Source organism: Felis catus, chromosome B4, assembly GCF_018350175.1.
Source record: "Felis catus isolate Fca126 chromosome B4, F.catus_Fca126_mat1.0, whole genome shotgun sequence".
In the NCBI taxonomy this organism is placed as follows: Eukaryota; Metazoa; Chordata; class Mammalia; order Carnivora; family Felidae; genus Felis; species Felis catus.
Window position 1 is genome coordinate 136131452 of NC_058374.1, and position 20314 is coordinate 136151765.

Here is a 20314-nt window from a genome sequence, read left to right on the forward strand (position 1 = left end):
GGGCACCGCTCATAGCAGACGGTTCCAGGGCATTCCGGCTCTGCCCTTCCTCGCTAGTCTCTGCCCTCTCAGGAGGATCCGGGTCAAGGGGGGCAGACTCTGGAGCTGGGTGGTCCAGGGTCCGACCTTGCCCTCAAACCCTTCAGTGTCTTGCCTCCCTCATCTGCTCCTGGGCCACAGAACAAGGTCCTTCCCTCTGCCTGTTCTACCGCATCCCCTCCAAGGACCCCAAACAGGGCTCACGTGCCCACCAGCCACAGGCTCCGTCACACCGGCCAACGATGCCCATCCAACTCTGGTTCCCTTCACGGTCTATGTGCTCTTTCCACACAGGGCCGGGCTCTGAATGTGATGCCCCAGGCGTGCTCTGACCAGCACAGGGGACCACGGGGCTGGCGACCTCCCTCGTTCTCCATTGTCGTGCCTCCGTTCACACAGCCTGGGAGCAGCCGTCCTCGCCAAGTGCTGCTTATTAGAGCCTGAAGTTCAGTAGGATCCCAAGTCTGTCCCACATGGGCTGCTCTCAGAGGAGACAGGTGCTAAGAATTACGGGCTCTCGAGGGAGGGGCTCACCAGTGCTCTAGACGGCGCCTTTCACGGAACCCTCAAGGATGGTTACTTAGCTCTGGGTCCTGGAGAGTCGTGGGCACGCCTACCCGCTGGGGCCTTCAAGCCCGCCCCGTGGCCATTTCCAGCCCTTCCCAGGCCAGCCCAGACAGCCCAAGTCAACATGACAGTCCCGTCCAGAGAGCTTGTGGAGAGGGGACTTCCAGACAGAAGTCCCGTCTGCCCGTGTGACCACAGGTGACTCCTCCAGACCCCCTGGACCCTAGCGTTCTTGTTTGAGAAGCAGGGCGACGCCTGTCCTGCCCGGCACGGACTTCAGGCTTCACAGAACACGGTCAGCCCGGCTCTCCTTTGCTCCTCGAAGCTCCACCAGGGAGGGGGCCCTCAAGCCTAGTTCCCAGCACGAAAGGCCCCATCCCTCCCGTGGCCCCATTTACGTTTCCCTTCTCCCTAGATGCCTGGACTCTTTTGAGGTCCATATGAGGACCATGAAACTAGGTGACCTCTCCGGGACCCCGAGGCTCTGACTTCCACGGCCCCGGGACCCTGACGCTTAGGATGGCCCACACAGCCGTGACCTTCGGGCTAAGCTCAGCTGCGCAGGGTAGTATGTGACTGCGGGCAAGCCAGAGGACCCCACGAACTTCAGTTTCCTCCTCTGGGACATAGGAAACGTACCACCTGACCCACAGCGCCCCAGGCTGGTGTGTCACGAGGAAGGGTGTGACGGTCCCAAGCGACCCTACGGTTGTGCTCCAGAGGCCCGGGCAGCTGGCACCGTTCAGGGGCCAGCAAGCGCAGAACTGGAGTGCTGAGGGCAGAGGGATGGATGAATGAGGGGCAGACTTGCCCCGTGCTTCCGCAGCCTGAGCTCGATGGACGAGCAGCCAGCCGGGTCCTCCTCCTCCTCCTCCCTCCCCTGCTCAGGGTCAGCCACACCAGCAGGCCGCCCAGGCCACCCTGGGCAGCGCCAGCCGTTTCCGGGTGAGCCTCCCTAGAATCTGGGTCCAGCCCGGGGCCAGTGTCTGGAGCGCAGCCGCCATCACACCTGCCCCCTCAAGACAAGCGGGGGCCTGAAGCAGGACCAGCACAAAATGGGCCAGGGCTGTCCCCGTATGCCCACCTCAGGCTGGGTCGTTCACAGAGTCAGGAGCCTTGGGGCCGGAAGGGGCCGAGTGAGTCTTGCTTTGACCTTAACGGTCCTCTCCTCTCTGGGTAGCAGATTTCCCAACTATCAAGCGGGCCCCGGAGATCCCCTGGCCCCGAATCTAGATGGGTCTTTTTCGCCCTGAGCGTGGCTTCCCTCCTTGGCAAGGAGACCGAGAGGCACTGTGCTGCCTGAATCGCTGCTCTGCGCTAATGCCCTCCTTTGCTTCTGTGTCTCAGTGTCGCTTTGCTGACCTCGGGGCTCCCGACAGCCAATGTGGGCATTTACGGTGGGTAGAGGGGTCTCCTTACCCGCAGAGGCCCCCAGACACTGGCTCTGGGATCTTTGCTACAAACACACAGAGAGATACACGTGTTTGGTGAAGGGCAAAACCTTTAACGAGGGAAAAGCGAGTTCACATCTGGAGTGGAGCCCCCTCCCCCCCGCTCGGACACGGCACGCGCGGGCACACGCCGGGGGCCCCCCTCACGCACGCACACCCCGCACGCCAGCACGCACTCCCGGCCCCACACCGCAGCACGCACGCACGCGCACGCACACGGACAAGGGTGCAAGTACAACAAAGGAAGTGGAAGAAAAGTGTTACCCATGAGGAGCCGCCGTTTCACCCGCTTGTCCACATCAGCTACTGACGTGGCATTGAACTGAGAGCGCTCAATTGCAGCCTCATCCTTCTCTAAAACACAAGTAAGGGACAAACACGGAGCCGCTGGTTAATGAGAGCCCACTTCCCGCGGCCCAAGACAGTCAGCCTCCCGGCGTGGCGCACACACAGCCAACACGGCGTGCCGGGCCGGCGCGGCGTCTGCGCCGAGGGGCCGATCCCGGGAACCTCCAAGGGCGTGTTCAGGGCAGGGGCGAGGAGGCGGCAGGGTGGGGGGGGGGGGTGCGGAACGGGGGTGGGGGCAGGGGCGGGGCGACCACACGAGGGCACAGACGGGACGCGGGGCCCATCTGCCGACAGACAGAGGCGGCGGCTTGAGGTCAGAGTGGACGGACCCAGCCGCGGGGGGCCGCGGAAGCAGACGGCACGGCCTCAGCGCTCGGGCAGACACACGTGACTGCAGACACCCCGGCTCAGGCTGGACGGGCAGGCACAGGACGAGGCACAGGACAAAGGGACAGGGCCGCGAGGTCCGGTGATGGCTGTGCCTGGACAGCAAGACGCCCCGTCTCGAGGGCACGGACGTGCGTCAGACACTCATGCAAAGTTAAGAACAAAACACCCGGGAGAACAAACACACGCACAGCGATGGACCCGGTCTGACGGACAGACAGACAGACAGACAGAACAGGGGCTCGATTGGGGCAGCGCTGGTTGCCTGCTTGTCTATAGAGGACTAGAGCGAGACATTCAAGTGCTTGACAGGGGCCGCGAGAGGGGCCGGTCATCTCAGGAGCGTGCGGAGAGAGAGGCGGGCCGGCCGGCAGCATCCTGGCCGTCGGGCAAGACGCTGTGCCCCGATGCTGCCCGTGGAGGCGCACGTGAGGTTAGTGGCCAGGAGGTCCTCGGCTCGGCCGGAGGTGTGTGGGGACACGGGCTCCCGAGGGGGGGGGAGCCTGCGCGGCGGTGAGCGGAGGCATACGGGTGGTTCTCCTGGCCCGCGGGGGGCGATGGCCCAGGAGCTGGGGTCCGGAGGAGGAGGACCGCTAAGGGGAGGGGAGGGAAAGAGGGGGCGAGGGAGGTTACATCAGAGAGGAGAGTTAGGCAGGGGCCTTGACATGCAGCAGACGCTAAAAGATAAAAAAAAATGAGGAACGACGAGGCAGGTGGACAGAGACAAGATGCGTGAGACGAGGCTGGGTGGGTGTCTGGCCGGCGGCTGAGTGCGCTGGTCCCGTGGCCGGCGGGGGCCGCTGCGCTGCAGACACAAACAGGGAGGGCGACCCAGCAGACAGACAGGAAGGGGCTGGGGGGCCCTGGGGGCCCCCCCCCCCGGCAGGACAGTGGAGACAGGGAGAGAGGCGGGAGAGGGGGTTCTAGATGGGATCAGGCTGCAATAGAGACACTAGTCTGAGACCAGGTTTTGCTTTGAAAAAAAAAAAAAAAAAATTTTTTTTTTTTTTCGTTTTTTGGTTGTTTCGTTCGGTTTGGCTTTTGGCTCTGAAAATGCTTAATAAACGTCGGTTATCAGACAAGACAGGCAATCAGGGACCATCACCAGAAAAGCAGGAGGAATGAGATAAGATGAAACCAAAACGGCCGTCTGAGAGGAGACCACACAGAGGAAGGGAGAACCACGCAGGTAGCAGCCCCTGGGAGACAGCCGGGACCAGGCTGAGACGCTGGGGGCCGGCCCCGGCCCTGGCGCCCCCGCTCGGCCCCTCGCAGGACGAGGGAGCAGTGGCGGGGACAGAAGGCGGCAGCAAACTCTGGCTCCCCCCTTGTGTGTTACTGAAGAGTCCCTTCAGGAATATCTTCAGAGTCGGTATGAGGAGATGCCCCCCGCTCCCGCCCTTAAAAAGAACAGACGTGACCACCGACCGTGGGCTTCTAAGGGTGGCTGATGTTGGAGGGAAAGAAAGCAGAGGATGAACAAAGTTGGGTGGGTGCCAACTTTGAATTCTTCTTCTCAGCTGGAAGATGCGCTGTTACTTTTGGGTGGGAAAGAAGCGACTGCTGATTACGGCAGGAGGCCACCCCAGGTATTCTAGCTTCCTCTTGGAAGTAAGGACCGGGGGGAAGGGGACTCCATGTGACGACAGGTGAGGTGACAGAAGGGGCAGTGCTGACAAGAAGGGACTCTAGTTGGGAGAAGTCCAGCGAGAGCTCCGTTAGCTCAGGGGTGGAAGCAGTTAAAAACACCCAGAGTCCCCCCCGCCCTACCCCGGGATTCTTCCGTCCGTCTCCCCTGGTGTAGACGATGAAGACTTAGAGCTGCTTTCTGAGCAAACCCCTTGGCTTTCTAGACTGTGGCGGGCAGCTCGCGTCGCTAATGGGGCCAAGGTGCAGGTTAGGCGTATGTGCTGTGCGTCCCCGTATCGGGAGGGAAACCCCTGCGCTTTAAAGACAGAAGGTCCCCTCCTCGGGCGCACACACCTTCCTCCTCCCCACAGGCCACCCCCCTGTTGAGGAGGAGGACCCGCAGAGAGCCCACAGTGACACGGAGCGGAGGTGCTTGGTCCTGGGTGGCCGGATGGCCCTGGGTAAGTCTCTACAGAAGGCTTCCCTCGGGGACGTCTGCCGGCCCCCTCGGTGGGGACCTGGGCGCTCCTTTTCTTGCTCCCTCAGGCTCACTTCCTGGGAACCGGGCCGCGGTGGGGTGCTGGCCAACGGCAGGGCCACACGGTGCACCCTGGGGGGGCGGGGGGGGCGCACGGGTGCCAGTGCCGGGCACACTTACTTACCGATGCACGTCCGACCGTCTGAGTGGAGGGCGTACTTCTGGTGGCAGCCACACATGGGGCCCGTGTCTGTGTCCTCACAGCTGTGCTGGCAGCCTCCGTTTCCATAGTTACAGGTTACTAGTTAGGCCCAAAGCGTACATACGTGTGTATAAAAGGAACAACAACAAAGAGGATTAGTTTATCGGCGCTGGTTGATTCTCTTAAGGGACGGGGCGGGGGGGTGGGCAAAGTGACGGCATAAGATAAACAGTGAGTAAGCACACGTTTCCCTGGACTTCGGCCCCACCAGGGTCTTGGATGGGTTTGCTCGCTCCCTGGGCGTGAACTGGGGTGGGACGGGTGGACTCGGGTCGCGTGGGCTTCAGGGCCGGTTCCAGCTGACAGACTCGGACGGTGTTCGGGGAAGAAAGCGCTAGGGGAGACAATTTTATCCTTCCTAGGTTCCGGGGGCACTTCGACACTGCCTGTCTGGACGGGACAAGTGTCTGTTAATGCCGGGCATGCCCTGCCAGGCGAGGGAGGGAGGTGGCGGGCCCGTGGCGAGGGGGACACTCATTCCGCGTGCGGGAGGGTGTCCCCACGGAAGTCTGCTCCCTCCTAGTCCCAGCGGCCGTCTCCACCTGTATCCCCTCAGAGCCCGGATCCCCCGGAGGCAGTGTTCAAACAGACAGAACATATGCACGTTAATGTCATCTCAGGTGCGCTTTTGAGAACGACCTCTTATGGAAACACGTCACGTAGTTTGCAGCGTCTCACAGAGTCTTAGAACGTTTCACGGCATCAGCGACCCGGGTCGGCTAAAAGGGGGCCGAACAAAACACAGCCAGTCTGAGGTAGGAGAAGATAAATTCCGGTTTATTTAAAAGAAAACCGCTTGTTATCCCGTCTCAGGGTGAGAAGTAGCGGCGAAGGAGATCCGAGATCTCTGTGCGAGGGGTTCTCGCAGCCCCCGCTTTACTCAGCTCGTAAGATGACGGGGTGCCCATCGCCTGTATGCAAACGGTGCCCCAGGGCCTTGAGGACGGGCTGTCTTCCTGACACCTTAACCACTTATCTAGAATTCTATCTACGCTCTTCATGTATTTGGCAGGACCCCAGTGATGATCAAATATGCAAAAATAAATCTCAGGCCAACCACCGTCGGAGGGGCCGAAGATTCCGGAGTGGCAGTCTGGATTAATGACGCTCCTTCGGGTGGCAGCTCCCCACGACGGGTCCCAAGCATTCCAGAACCGAGGCCCGCAGCCGCCTCTCCCAGGCACCCCTCTCACCCAGGGCACGGCACAGAGCCTCCAGGGCGTCCGTCCCCAGCGATGGCGGGGACCCTGTCAGCCTGGACACGTGCCGTCTCCCTGCCGGCTGAGGAGGACACGAAGAGAGTGGCTTCTGCTCAGTGTCTCAGATGCCGTCCTTGCAACCAGGGACAGGCTCTGCCGGGCTGCCTCTGCCACAGGGAGCTAACGTCCCGCCTGGAGGAGGAACCCAACCTCCGGGGTGACATTTCGAGGACGTGCACAACTCTTCAGGAAGCACAACGGGGACTTGGAGTGCGGAGCCCCTCTGGCCCCTTCTCCACGGGAGCATCTCTTCTCTCAGCTTTCCCGGGGAGCCCGGCAGCCTGCGGTCACAGTCTCCCGTCTCTGAAACAGCTCAGCTCTCTGCCTAGGAAGAGCCCCGGGGAAGCCAAGGGCAGAGGCGGGCACAGATTTCAGGTGAGGGCAGAGCCCCAGGCACAGCCCCGCCTCGGGCTGGACGTCACGCGCCTCTCCAGATTGAGAGAAGCTTCGTTTCACAGGGGGCAGGGGTGCAGGCGTGAGGAGGCCGTGAGGACACCGCAGACAGTTGTTTCCAAGCTCTGGGCTCCAGGAGATGGGCCGCGCCCTGCAAGCGACTCCGAGGGCGAAGGTCTGTCTGAGGCAAGCTGGGGGAGGGCCGTGCTGAGGGCCCCGTGCTCCCCCACACGGGCGTGCCCGCATCTCATGGACCGTGGGGGCCGGGCTAGCGAGCACCGAGAGCGCCCACAGCTGGTACGTGGAAGTGCGTGCTGGCGCCTGGAGCTCCGGGACCACCAAGAAGGGATGGAAAAAGCCCCTGTGGCCCCGGCGTGGGCCCCGCACTCTGGATAGAAGAGTTGGGTGCCGAGGCCCTGCGGTCCTGCTGGCCCACGGAGGCGGGCTAGGCCCCCAACCCAAATCCGGATGTAGAACTTCCTAGACCTCAGTCGGCCTCAAGGGCCGGGGGGAAAGCCTCAGAACCAACTTTATGCTAACCCTTCACGTCGACCACACGGCGGGAGCCAGGGCCATCCGCGCGGGCCCTGCACAGGAGGGTTGCGGTCACCCACTCCTTGCCCCCAGGACCGGTATCCAATTCTATAAACACCTTGGCTATACGGAGCCCCCGCCAGCAGAGAGGGCGGGGCTTCTATTTCTTTCACCAGCAAACATGCGGGTCCAGGGCTTGAGTCTTCTCACTGAAGGGTGGGGAGGTGGGGGGTTGCTTCCCGGCTCAGAGAGGGCCCTGCCTTGTCCCCGACCTCTCAGATCAGCTCGGCCCCTCGGGAGACGTCCTCTGAGCAACCTGTCCCCTTGCAGTGCTCATCCCAGACGGTTCAGTGGGTCCCAGCCACCGCCTGTGGCTCGCAGAGCTTTCTCCCCAGCACCCAGCTCAAGGCTTGGCCAGTCTTGCTGTGGAAGGAACACTCTTTACTTCTGGCTGAGCCTGTCAACAAGCCTGCCCAGTCCACACGTGCTTGTCCCTGACCTTGGTCCGGAGGACTGGGAAAGCTGCAATTCTGCACTCTCGGTTCTGAAGGGCACCAGGCGCAGCGGGTTTCTCTGTAGTTAAAGGAACTGTCCGATGCAGAGGACAGAGGGCCTGGCAAAGTCCTGGGGCTGGAGCCGGGCACTCGCCCGTGGTGACCGCCCACACGCTCATCTGTGAGGGACCACAGGAAAGGCCAGCAACAAGGAGGGAGGCTGCCCGCATCTCGGGACGTGCCTGGGGAGAAGGAAGCATCTCCACTTCGGGGAAAGGACGCATCACGAGTGGGGGCTGGAGCACGAGCTCCTTGGAGACAGGGACTGTGCCTAGTGCATGTGGGTCCCCAAGACCTTGGTGACTGAGGAGCATGGGCTGGGAAAGGCGTGGCGGCCACCCACAGAACAGCTGATGACAATCACGGACTAAGGACGACAGGCCGGCGAGGGCCAGCTGTCTTCTCCACAGAACGAAGGATGGAAAGCAAGGCCAGTTTCTCTGTGAGCGCTGGTCAGCTCAGTCTCCCGTTTCAGTGGCAAGGCTGGGGCTGCTTTCTCTACCGGGAATCGGATTCGGACTCCTCCACACCTTTCTCTGCGTCACAGAGCGGGGCTGGAATGAAGCAGGCGTCTCTGGCCAGATGTGGGCAGCAGGCACACCGGCCTCCCTCAGCTCTTCGTACACACAGAGCAAACGCGGCACCACGGTGGGCATCCCAGCTGCCCGGTGAGCCGAGGCTGACCCTGCCACTCCCCACGCAGCCGCTGGGAGCTGGGTCTGACGCTCTTGGGGACTCGTGTGTTCGGCCACGGTCCTGCTTCGTTTGCGGGCTCCCAGTCCTCCCGGGGAGGACCACATTAAGGGGCTGAATGACACCTGTGCCCCGTGGGCTGACCTCCAAGCTGGTCCTGAATGGCACCTTTGGCCAGAGGCCTCATTCAACCCAGATCTCCCAGGGAATCACCATTCACAGTGGGCCCCGCGGGGGCAGCCCGCAAGCTCCGATCTGTGATCCTGGAAATAAGGTCAGCACGGGCTGGGCTGGGACCCCTCCCCCACCAAGCTCCTTTCCTTCTTTATACCATCCTGTCACCAAGGGCCGCCCTGGCCCACCGGGAAGCCTGGGCTTGTAGGTCTCCGTGCCACAGCCCTCCGTACCCTGGGAGGGCTCGGCTCGGGGCCCATGGGTCTCTGGGGTCAGGGTCACAGCTCGCACCGGCAGGGCTATTGAGCAGGGTCCTGCCCCGGGGCTGTCGGTGATTCGTGCCAGGTGGGGAAACCGCCGTGTCTAGCGATCACAGCCCTCATCCCTCATGCCTCCCCAGGCCTCTTCGGGGACCTGGCCCTCCTCTCGACCCCGAGGGGCGGAGAGCCCTCCCGGGGAAACGTCCAGCCGACTGGACAGATCCCCCCACCCCCCGATAAAGCAATGGCAGGAGACGCGTGGGGATGTCTGACCCATTTGCCTCCATCCACCTACGTGTGCAGTCCTTCTGGTTCTGGGCAAGGTCAAAGCCGGGCCTGCAGTCACAGGCCACCCCACCTTTGGGCGTCTCCCGGCAGATGTGGGCACAGCCGTGGTCTTTGTTCATGCAGTTCATACCCTCTGGGAAGAGACAGATGAGAGAGAGACAGAGAGAGAGGGAACCGGGGGGAGGGAAGAGAGAGAAAATTTCAGGCTGAAGAGAGGCGGCCTCTAAAACGTCACCATCAAGTGCAGCGTTCTGGGGCCGCCGTTCGCACGTGCACCGTCCGCGCACGGAGGGGTGTGCACCTAGCCGTCCAGCTGGAGAGGTCTTGGGGAGAAACCAGGGGACCCACGGAAGAAGCGGTCCCGCCCTAGGTCGGATTACGGAACCGAGTTCAGGTTGGGGCTTCGGACCGCTTCCCTACTAAAGCAGGCGCGGCGGCATCTCAAACGATGGCGGCAGGCAGCACTCTTTGGATTGCATCGGAAGGGCACGCGGCCCTGCGCGGCAGGCGGCTGGGCCCCGAGGGGACGCTGACGGGTCAGGGGACCGCGGCGGGGGGGGGGGGCAGCAGCAGTCAGGAGATGTGTTGTGGCCTGGGAGGCGCCGTCGGCCCCGCGCGGCCACCCCTCACCGCGTTCCTGCACGAGTCAGAGGCAGCCGTGCTGCTCTCCTGGACCTCAGGGTGGCAGAGGCTCGTCTTCACCAGCCCCACGGCCACGCCCTGACCTACACACCACCGCCCAGCTGCCAGAGGGGGGGGTCTGTCTCTGTCCCCGGTCCCTGCAGTGCGCCCCAGGACCCGAGGAACCCTCGCCCCCAAACGCAGAGCCCCGTACGACCTCCGGCTCCGTCCGCACGCCCCTGTACCCCCCTGGAGCCTGTTCCGCGTCCCGGGGCACGCGGGTCACCATTGCCACAATCTCAGCCCGAGGCTCCTGCTGGTTGGCAGACGCTACTTTTTAAAGGCAAATGTTTGCAGACCTCAGGCGCCTTGTTCTGCGAAGACTCAGCCCCCCGCCTTGCTGGTTGGGAGGCATCAGAGAGGGGAGCCTGCCCCAGGGTGCTGGGGCCGGGCCACCCCACCGCCTGCTCGTGTCCCCATCCTGTAGCTGGAGCCCTGCCCCTGTCGCACCTGCTTGGCGGGCCCTTCCAGCTCGTCCTCCCGGCCAGGCTCGGAAGCCCTGTCCCTCACAAGGCCAGCTGTGTTCCTGTCTCCTCTCTTTCCAGGCTCCCCGAGACTCTACCGGGGCTCCCAACCCCAGGCAGGAGCCATGTGCTCGGGCTCCGTGCCCCTATAAAGGCAAGCGCTCCCTTCAGAGGTGGGGAAACCGTGCTTGAGACACCGGCCCAAGGGCCCACGGTACGCTGAGAGGCATCCCAAGGACGTGGACCAGCACCTCAGACTCTAAACCTCTTTCCCACTCCTGGCCCAGAGGCCTTGTGGAGTGCAGAGAGCTGGGCCACCCTGAGTTTCCAGGGCAAGGACCATGGACCATTCACCTCGAGGCTCCAGAGGCCTGGCCTCCAGTCATTGCTCGCGGAGAGTTACACGGAAATGTTCCCTGAGGGCTCTGGCATAATGGGGACAGCGAGGGAAACCTGGGGTGGGCCATCTGCCTCTCTCCTCAGCCACCCGTAGTTCCTGGGACATTCCCCCCACCCCGGGAGCCTGCCTGGAGTGGCTCGGACCCCCTCCGGTTGACCCCCGTTGATGTTTATCTTCCTGGTGATTTGTGAGGAGTTTCCAGGATTTATGAGGTCACTGGGGTCAAGTGAGAGGTTGTAGGTCACAAGTCCATCAAGAGGCTAAGGGCAGATGAAAGGAGGTGCTGCTGTCCGCCCACACGGCGCCCTGAGACCTTCCTTCCGCGTCCTACCCGAGAGGCCCAGCCTTGGACGGAGGGAAGGAACACCACGGGCGGGGACACACGGGGGCCTCCCTTCCCCTAGGTGGCCCACGTGTGTGTCAGGACTGGCTCAGTCTTGACCCTGTCCACTTTAAGCATGGGTGGCGGCGGGGGGTGGGGGGCAACTGAGATCTGACATCTATTTAAAAACACAAACACCCTGGCAGCTACAACCAAGATGTATTTTTAAATGTTTATTTATTTTGGGGGGGGCGGGCAGAGAGCCCGATGCGGGGCTCAAACTCACGAACCCGGCGATCATGACCCGAGCCGAAGTCAGAAGCTCAACCGACTCAGCCACCCAGAGGCCCCACAGCAGAGAGTTTTAAAAAGTCTAAATATCAATAAAACGAAGAAATGGCCACGAGTAAAACCTGCACTTTGCTCAGCGCGCTGACCCCTGGTTTCACCTGACTTGACTACCCATGTTGTTCCTTCACCTCACTTTCCTTACTTGTTCCAGGCACGCGGTTGGACAGACGCAGAGCGTGACCAACGACCCAGCAGCGGAACAAACAGGGCTCCTTGTAGGAAGCTTCAAGTTCATCTGGAGAGACAGCCCCTTCCTCTGGCCAAAGTCCACAACAGCACCCGTGCACGCCTGGCGGACGGGGGCGCTGCGCGACGCGGAACCGGGAGTGGGGGCGCGGACGGGGCTCGGGGTGGGCGTTAGGGTCGGCCCGCTGTCGGGGTGCGAACGCCCTAGCACGGCTGATGCCCAGCGCCAGGAGAGGTCCCTGGAGGTGCAGCTGGGGAGCGGTGCACAGCCGGCCCTTGCGAGCCGGTGAGAGCCAGCCTCACCAAGGTGGCATGGCTCTCTTCGGTCACTGCCAAGGCAGCAGCTGTGGGCATGGGCCTGGCCTCCTTCCCGGTTGCGTGTCTCAGAAGAAATTGCTTCACTTCTTGAGTCTCTTGCGTATAATGGGAATGATAATCTGTGCTCCAAAGACAAGACAGCGTAGGTATTCCGACGGTAGGTCTTTCTACGGGAGCACTGAAGGCTGGGATCTTCTGCGGATCTGGAGAGAGGTCCTCACGGGGACCTTGTCTAGGCCCGGCAGCCCCCCCCTCGGAGAAGGCTCTCAGTTGAGGGGATCTCACGGGCCACTGAGACATACGCTGTCTCTCATCAAGTCTTCCGAGAGACTCCCACCTTGGCCAGGGGCCGGCCAGTGGGGGGTGGCCGCCAAGGGGCCTCCCTGACCACCACCACCCTGATGATGGCTCCCTGGCGCCCACGAGGTACAGGGGCTGGTGTTCGGGCTTCTTCCCAGCTTCGTCTCCCTCCGCCTCCTACTCGCACTCCAGCCTGTGATTTCACGCTGCCTGCTGACCGACCCCTGGCACCGCCCCCTCCACGCCCTCGCCCCCCTGTCTTCCACAAACGAAATCCTAGGCCTGTCTCAAACTGCACCGGTTCCACAGGGCTTCCCGATGGCCACCCCACGTGACCCCCACACACCCCCCCCCCCCCCGTATTAACCGCCCAGGGCTGTCCTGGGGCTGGCACAGGCAATCGATGCCACTCAAACGGATCTGTGCTTTCTCCCTAAACTGGGAAGAGCCTGAGGGCCCCTGTTTGCGCTCAGGCTCATCTGTGAAGAGAGAGATTCAATTTCCATTCCCAGCCAAAGAAACACAACTCACCAGAAACCCTGCTAATTATCACTAACCATAAATCTGTCACTGGGGAGCGGATGTGGCCTTGAACTTTGGCTGCTAAACCGAGTACAAGGCTTCAGAAGTCCCTCAGCCTTTTCTTCCACTGTGGCCTTGCAATCAGGCAGTCTCTCTGAGAATCCGGACTTAAAAATGAGCCATGCTGTTGTTGTTTCACTGGCAAAGGATAATTTGGGGGGTGATCCGGAGTTCCAGTCTAAGTCGACGTGGAAGCAGTGACACTGGGGCTGGAAGGGCGGGCCCCAGGCCCCACCAGTGATGGGGCCTCAAACGTGTCCACTTCAGCGGCCTTGGCAACCGTGGGAGAGGCAGGCGAGGCCCCCGTCTTCCGCCTAAAGTCCCGAGTGAGGTCAGGGGACCCACCGAGGACTCCCCACCCGGGCTCCGAAGCACGGGGTACTTTTCCTCCAGCCGAGCGCGGGGCCAGTGCTGGATCGTCAGCGGAGAGGGCTTTGGGCCCGGCTTTACGTTTCTGACCGTTACACGGGAGCCTGCGAGCTTCTGTTCACGTGTTGACGTGCTATAGCTACTAATATCTGCTATCCTGGAAACTAAATGGGGCGGTTTGTATTTGTAAAAATAGAAACTGAAAATCTATCCCATGTTAACATTAACACATTTTTAAATTAAAAACGATACTTTCCCAAACAAGGGGAGAGTTGGCCGAGAGGAGAGTCATTGTGGAGGAGAATGGGGTGGGTGCTGACTCCCGACCTTGCTGTTGGAACCCCTGGGGGTGCAGGTGGGCCTGAAGCTAGGTCCCCATCCCCCATCCATTCTCAGGCACTCATCACCTCTCGCCTCTGCCGGGGCAAGGGGGTGTCTCTGTCCCTGCACCTGCCACAGACTGGACGCTACAGGAAACGGTCAACCCGTGAGGTGTCCCGTAAGGTGTTCGCTCCATAAGCCAAATGCCACTGCGTCCCTTCCTCCAGGAAGCCTTCCTCGGTCCCCAGCCTCACCCGCAGCACTGACACGGTGGCCAGATCTCTCCTCTCTGGGCTTAGCATGACTCTCTGGCCGGGCCCTGCGGGCAGGCTGAGCTCTGAGCCTTCTCAGTGACCTCACTGTCCAATGTAAGTCCTGCCTGGGAGGGGATCCTCCACGAAGGGAGGGAAATGGAATAACCTCCCCTCTTCCACGGGGGTCTGGGACACGGGTCTGGGCCTCACACCCAAGCAGCAACCGTGCTGGGAAACAGGCCGATACGGAGCAAGCAGCCAAGAAGAGCAGCCACCAACAGCGGGCTTCCCGTGAGGCTGGGCTCCTCTCGGCCTGAGGGCTTCTGGAGGCACCTCCTCCCCGCCACGGCGGCCCGCCGGGCATCACCATGGTGTCAGCGACCATTCCCCAGATGGCTACGACTGCCGGCCCGGGGCCTGGAAGGAACCTGGCCGCCTCTGTGCCCGTAATTCGGCTCCACCAGCTACAGACGCAGGAAGCACACGACCTTCTCCTCACTCGGGGGCACAGCGGCTTCTGCAGCCCACGAGAAGAGGTGCGGCGTGGCGGGCAGAGCCACAGACGGATCCCTGTGGCCCATCTTGTCCATCCATCTTGCAGAAGGGGAAAATGAGGCCCCCAGATGGGAAGTGTCTGTCCCAGATCACATGGCAGGGCTGTAATCCAGGCTGCTGGGCTCCCAGCCAGACTCTCCCACCCCGGGGTCTCTGAGCTACACTTGTGGGACCCAGAAGGCTGACTGGCAGCATTTCGCGGGGTGAACAGAACTGGGAACCTGGCACAGCCTTAGCGTAATAAGCGGTGCCTGTCACCAGTGGCTGTCTCCGGAATTAAAAACCTATTAAAATTCAAGGCCGGTTCAGACACCTCCTCCTCCGTGAAGCTCTCTGAGCAGCGCCTCGACAAAGCACGTAACCCCTGGCTCCCGTGACCTCGCACCGGCTACCACCGCGCATGAGGGCGGAGCCTCAGCTCAGCTACAGGACCGTCAGGCTCGCACGAGGCCTCGACTCTTGTGCCTGTGTCACCCCTTTAGCCTTTCCGAGCAGCACGAGGTTCCCTGAGCAGCCTGCCCCCCCCACCTCCTCGCCCACTCGTCCTCTGAGTCCTCTTCTCCGTTTGCAGCCGTGCCGGCCTTCCCACCGGGCCGGAGGCACCAGGGCGGCCTCGGACAGGCCTGGCCCACACCCACCATGACCGCTCAGAAAGGTCGCGGGCTCTCAGCTGAGCGACGAGCCGATGCGCCAGCCCGTGAGACCGATGCCTCTGGGCAGCACTGGGCACAGCCCCCGCTACGTGACGGAGGCGTCAGGTAGATCTGACCCCACAGACCGAGTCTCCTGGCTCCGTGTCTCTTCCTTCCAGTCGGCAAAGTGCTGATGGGGTGGGAGGCAGGGACCACTCCGTTTCTCCCCCGTGCACGTCGACCTGCGGCCACCTCTCCCACGAACCAGAGAGCTCCCGCAGGAAGGAAGGGGCCTCGTCCACCGCTACGTCCCGGTGCCCAGGACCCTGGCTGCACGTAGCGGGTCTTACCGAACGCGGAGAGCCAGAGGGAGGGGCCAGCTCCCGGGCCCAGAGGGTGGCCTGCCCGTGGGCTCACCACCCTCTAGGCACCCCGAGGAAGGCTGTGCAGAGCTCAAGAGGGGCTGGGGCTGAGATGCATTGTACCTGAGCCTCTGGTCAGATGCCTTCTTCTCCGGGTCTCTGTTTTCTAAGCTGGGAAATGGGTTGTCATGACCTTTACCTCCGAGGGTTGCCACGACACCTGAATGATAGAACTACGTGATGCGTGTGGCACGGAGAGGGTTCCTGCCTTTGTCTACCTTGTGCTACGTGCACGTGGTTGCGAAGTCACCCTCCTCAGCCGCCATGGGGAACTCAGAGGGACATCTTTATCCTTGTCTGTGTCCTCAGTGCCCAGCACAGGGGTGAAAGAGATACAAGGAGAACAAGGGTGGGAGAGGAGGAGGGGAGGGAGGGAGGAAGGGAGAGACGAAGGCTGTCCCACCCGACAGCATCTCACAGAGAATCGTGACAGCGTTATGTGGCATTCGCAGCCATGCGTTCTCTGGGACGGCACCTCGGGAACTCCACAGCACACATTAAAGGCTCTGACAAGTCCCGCGGTCACGCGTGGGACAGCCCCCTGCCTCTCCCTTAACACAGTCCAAACCTACGATGACCCACATCAGTCCCTCACCTTACGGGTGAGCTCGACCAAGGTGGCTCGGGCCCGGGCAGGGGATGGGGCTCTAGCTCCGTCACCTGGAGCCTGGCGTGGGGCTTCCTCTGCCTCGGCCCCAGGGGTAAAGAAGGTGGCACTCCCTCTGCCCTCTCCCGGGGGGGCTGTCCTGAGGACAGTGAGCTGACAGGTAGTATTACCAGCACAGCTACTGCCGAGGGTAAGTGAATTTGAATAGGTGAACCCCACGGCATGTGAGGTGCTCCAGGCGAACGGTCCTGGGCTCCTTGCCGGAAGAGGCCTCAGCGTCTTCCGCTCCACCCCCTGTGCTGCAGCCCCACCCCGGCTCCCCTGAGGGGGCCGGGGCACTCTGGCCAGTTCTAACCGGCACGCCGCCTCCACCGATGCCAGCCCGTAGGCTCCTTCAGGGCAGAGGCCGAGCCTGGGGCCGGGCACGGTGCGGCTCTCCGTGAGCCGCAGAACGGAAGGACCTTGGCCCAGACTCTGTCCTCCTGCGGCCCCTGCTTTGCACGGCATGTGCTCCTGGGAGCCGGACGACAAGACGGCATCCTTGGGCGGGGTGCAGCCTCCCTTGGCCCGGCTCCCCGTCCTGATATGGGGAGTAACCACAGTGCCAAGTTCAGCAGGAAGCCCTGTTTACCTCCCTGCCTAGAGGGGAAAGAAGATCGAATTTCAGAATCGTTTCCAGAAATCCTGGTCTTCAGGGACCCGGTGCCAGTCAGGCCAGGCTGCCTGCCAGGTCCAATCTAATTTGATCTAACCCGTCCAAATCTAATGATGCTCTGCAAACTCCGACCGAGTGTCTCTTTGTGCCCAGGATGGGGCGGGGAGTGATGAGGAGACAGACGCTTCACGGCTGCGTCACGGGGTCCGATTTCAGACTCTGCCACTTGCCCTCAGGACCTTGGGCAACCATGGCCCTCTGAGCCTTAGTTTCCATCCATATAAAAGTGGCTAAGTCACAGGCCGGGCCTCCCAGGCGCTCACTCAGTGTGCCCTCCCCTTCTTTGGGCCATTGAGGCTAAGGACACAGATAAGAGCTTGAGGGACTGGGTCCCAGGCTGGGAGGGGGGCGGGTACAGGAAGGTTGTAAATAGGGTAGGGGTGCACTTCCGTGGCAGAGAGCTGTGGATGCTGTCGGAGGGCAGCCAGCACGGGCCACAAGCACATGGGAGGCGCTATCACCCTGAAAGGGACAAAGGAGACTAGGGGAGGGCAGTGGCCGTGGGAGAGGGAGAAAGGCTGGGTCTGGGACACAATCAGGAGCCCTTTCTCAGTCTTTCAGAACACGTGATATAGAGACTAGGGCTCTGGCGACGCTCTCGTGTGACTGAGCCCTCATCATGAGTCGAAGACGTGGGTACGGCCACGCCCATCTCATGAGCAAGCACATGGAGGCTAGATCAGGGTGGGGAAGGGCGTGCCAGGGCCGCGCCGTGCCTGGGGAGCAGGGCCAGGGTCCCGGGCCCTGCCTTCTGCTGCCCAGTGCCCAGGGCTTCCTCGAGATGGGCCCCTTCTCGATTCTTGCCTCCTCCGGGCCCTGGGATGGGCCCGGGCCCCGTCAGCCCTTCCCCGCCAGGGCCTAGTTTTCCCAAAGCCCTTCCATCACGTCTGGATTCTCCACGAGAGTGTGCACAGTTAAACCACCGCAGAATCTGCCTGCCCCAAACCAGTGTGCACATCGCGTCTTCTCGGCAAAGCAAAGTTCACGGATGCATCTCAAGCAGGGCGGGGTGGGGGGGGGGTGGGTGCGGGCCCAATCTGTTTGTACTTAGGAGCTGGGCCTTTCTCTCTGCCCTGGCCCAGGATAACAAAGCCGGAATGCGTGCCTCCCGAGGGTCGTTGCTATGGCGACTTCATCAATAACATCATTTTCCGCACCCATGTCCCTTAAACACACGGGAAGGGAAGGCGAGCTGGGAACGGCAGAGCCGGGAGAAGAACAATTACCCCGCTCCGCCCTTCCCCCCACCTCCGGAGGGAGGGATTCTCCTCCCCTTCGACCTCATCAATAGAAAATTATGGAGCCCAGAAAGAGGCTGGAGCCTTCGGGGGTGGCAGGAAGACGCTACCGCCTTCCCCAACCCAGACGAGGCAAGCCGTCCAAGCGAGGCAGGCAAAAACCAGGGGGATGAAGGAAACGTGGAAAGGTCGTGCCACGACAGAAAGGCACAGGAGCAGTGGCAGGGATGGGCCACTGGGGGAGCGGGGATTCGAACGACGACCACGCCCGAGCCCGACCGCCCAGAGCTGCCCGTGTGCCGAGCTGTTCCACACACCAGGCTATTAGCCCCACTTAACAGATGGGTGCGCCGAGGCACAGAGAGGAGGCCTGGGGATCCAGGGGGCCGGACCTAGGGGCCCTCCAGAAACTCGCTGCAGGCTGATGACAACCACGGCTACTGTCAGTGAGCACCTGCTGTATACGCCAAGCTCTTTACATGAATAATCTCCTCAAAGCCTCCCGGGCACTTCTCCGAGTAACCTGTTCTCCCCACCTTGCAAGTGAAAAGGAGGACAGAGTTGTTGGGTGGCTTGCCCAAGGGACACGGGGCAGGACAGGAGAACCCGAGTTTCACAGAACCTGTGCTCCCAGGGACTTCCAGGAGGCAGTGGAGACCCGTATCTGGGACAGGGGACGGGAGGGAAGCCCGGGCTCGTCCCCTTCTGTTCGTTAACCTTCCCCACGGTGACCGGAATGACCCAGCCCCTGCCCTCCCAGGCTACGTGCACGTTTCCACGTCCTGTCCCTCCAAGTAATCTCAGATGCCAGCTGCTCCAAGATGCTGGCTTCTCACCCTGGCCCTCCCTCCAATCTCCATGCTCCTCAGACCCTTGCCCGAGCTCGCTGAGGGCCGGAGCACCCCCAGTTCATCCCCGACTCCCCAGGGCCCAGCCCCAGCCTCGTGTAGGGACAAAGACAAGACTATAGGTCTTTATAATGTCACCCTGCAAAGCAAGTAACTTTATCCTCATTTTAGAGTTTACAGAGGTTAAGCAATTTGCCCACGGTCACTTACGTAGGATGTGACAGAGGTGAAACTTGAACCTGTTCCACTTGACAGCTGCAGAGGGAACTTTCTAGAGCATAAATCTGACTGCTAAATCCCACTGCTAAAAACTCATCAATGCCCCCCCACCCCCCAAACCATAGCGCCCATAGGGTTAGGCTGGTTTGCAGTCTGGCGCCAAAGGTCCTCCCGCCCCCCCCCCCACAGCCTGCCGTGGCCCTAGGTAACAGGGATGCTCCGTCAGCCTGCACATCCTGCCCTCCCTTCTCACCTTGGAGCCTTTGGGAATGTAGTTCCATCTGCCTGGGACACATGCCCTCCTCCTTTGAATAGCAGCTTCGACTATAGTTACTTGAGATTCTGTTTGGATGTCACCTCTTCTAGGAAGCCTTCCTTGTTTCCCTCCTCTCCCCCCCCTCCCCCCCAACCTCCAGTCCCTAGTCTGTGTTAGGGGACTGGCCTGGGCCTCCAAAGCCCCTGCACTACGCGCTCTCAGGGCACCCAGCACACTAACCGTAACTGCTGTCTGCTGGGCTCCCCCCACCAGACGAGGGGCTCCTTGAGGAGGCAGGGCCCCAGACTGAGTCACCTCTTCGCCCTGGTGCCCTGCACAGGGCCTAGCCTGCAATGAAGACCCGAGAAATGCTCACCGAGCCCAGCTGCACCGGCAAGGGACCTGCGCTCGGCCACCCTGGGCTTTTGGCTCTGCGTCAGAACAGGGACCAACACTCGGGCAACAGGGCGCGTCTGTCTGTGGGCCCAGACCTGGGTGGGGCCCGCAGTCACCGTGCCGACCGTGACCCTGCACCATCTGCCTGCCTGGATCTGCCCCGCTCCCCTAATTACACTCCAACGGTGTCTGTGCCTAGACAGCGCTCTAGGAGCCTCTCATCACAGAGCCTGGGCTTGAGCAAGGACGCAGGGCTCCGCCTCCTACCCTCTGCCCCCGAAACGTCACCCTCTCGGGCAATGCCAGGCCCGACCCAAGTGCCAGCAGCCGGCCGCCCCGGGCTAGACCCCCAGCTGACCAGGAGTCCGGCCCGGCCCAGGCTGCGTCCCCAGGGGCGCCCCCACCTGGGGAGTGGGAGTACAAGAGACCACAGACTTCCACTTACCCAGAGCCCCTCAAGGCCAGGCCCCGTGCACTTTGCCTCTTTGCGAATGTCCCTAATTGACTGTCTGCACGACTCTGAGCACAGGTCCTATCAGCAGGCCCACGTGAGGGGTGACGA

At 61.9% G+C, this 20314-nt stretch overlaps 1 protein-coding gene across 3 annotated transcripts in view; it reads right to left on the reverse strand.

Moving 5' to 3' along the window:
• Window positions 1-20314, reverse strand: part of SCUBE1 (signal peptide, CUB domain and EGF like domain containing 1) — a 136688-nt gene that overhangs the window by 51862 nt on the left and 64512 nt on the right. For 2 of the 3 annotated variants that reach the window (XM_023257570.2, XM_023257572.2), the window contains 3 exons: window positions 9324-9449; window positions 5084-5200; window positions 2322-2411 (listed from right to left, as the gene is read on the reverse strand). In XM_023257570.2, the coding sequence (XP_023113338.2) occupies window positions 2322-2411; window positions 5084-5200; window positions 9324-9449 (333 nt within the window). The remainder of the gene's footprint in view (window positions 1-2321; window positions 2412-5083; window positions 5201-9323; window positions 9450-20314) is intronic. The other variant, XM_023257571.2, reaches the window with a different exon arrangement.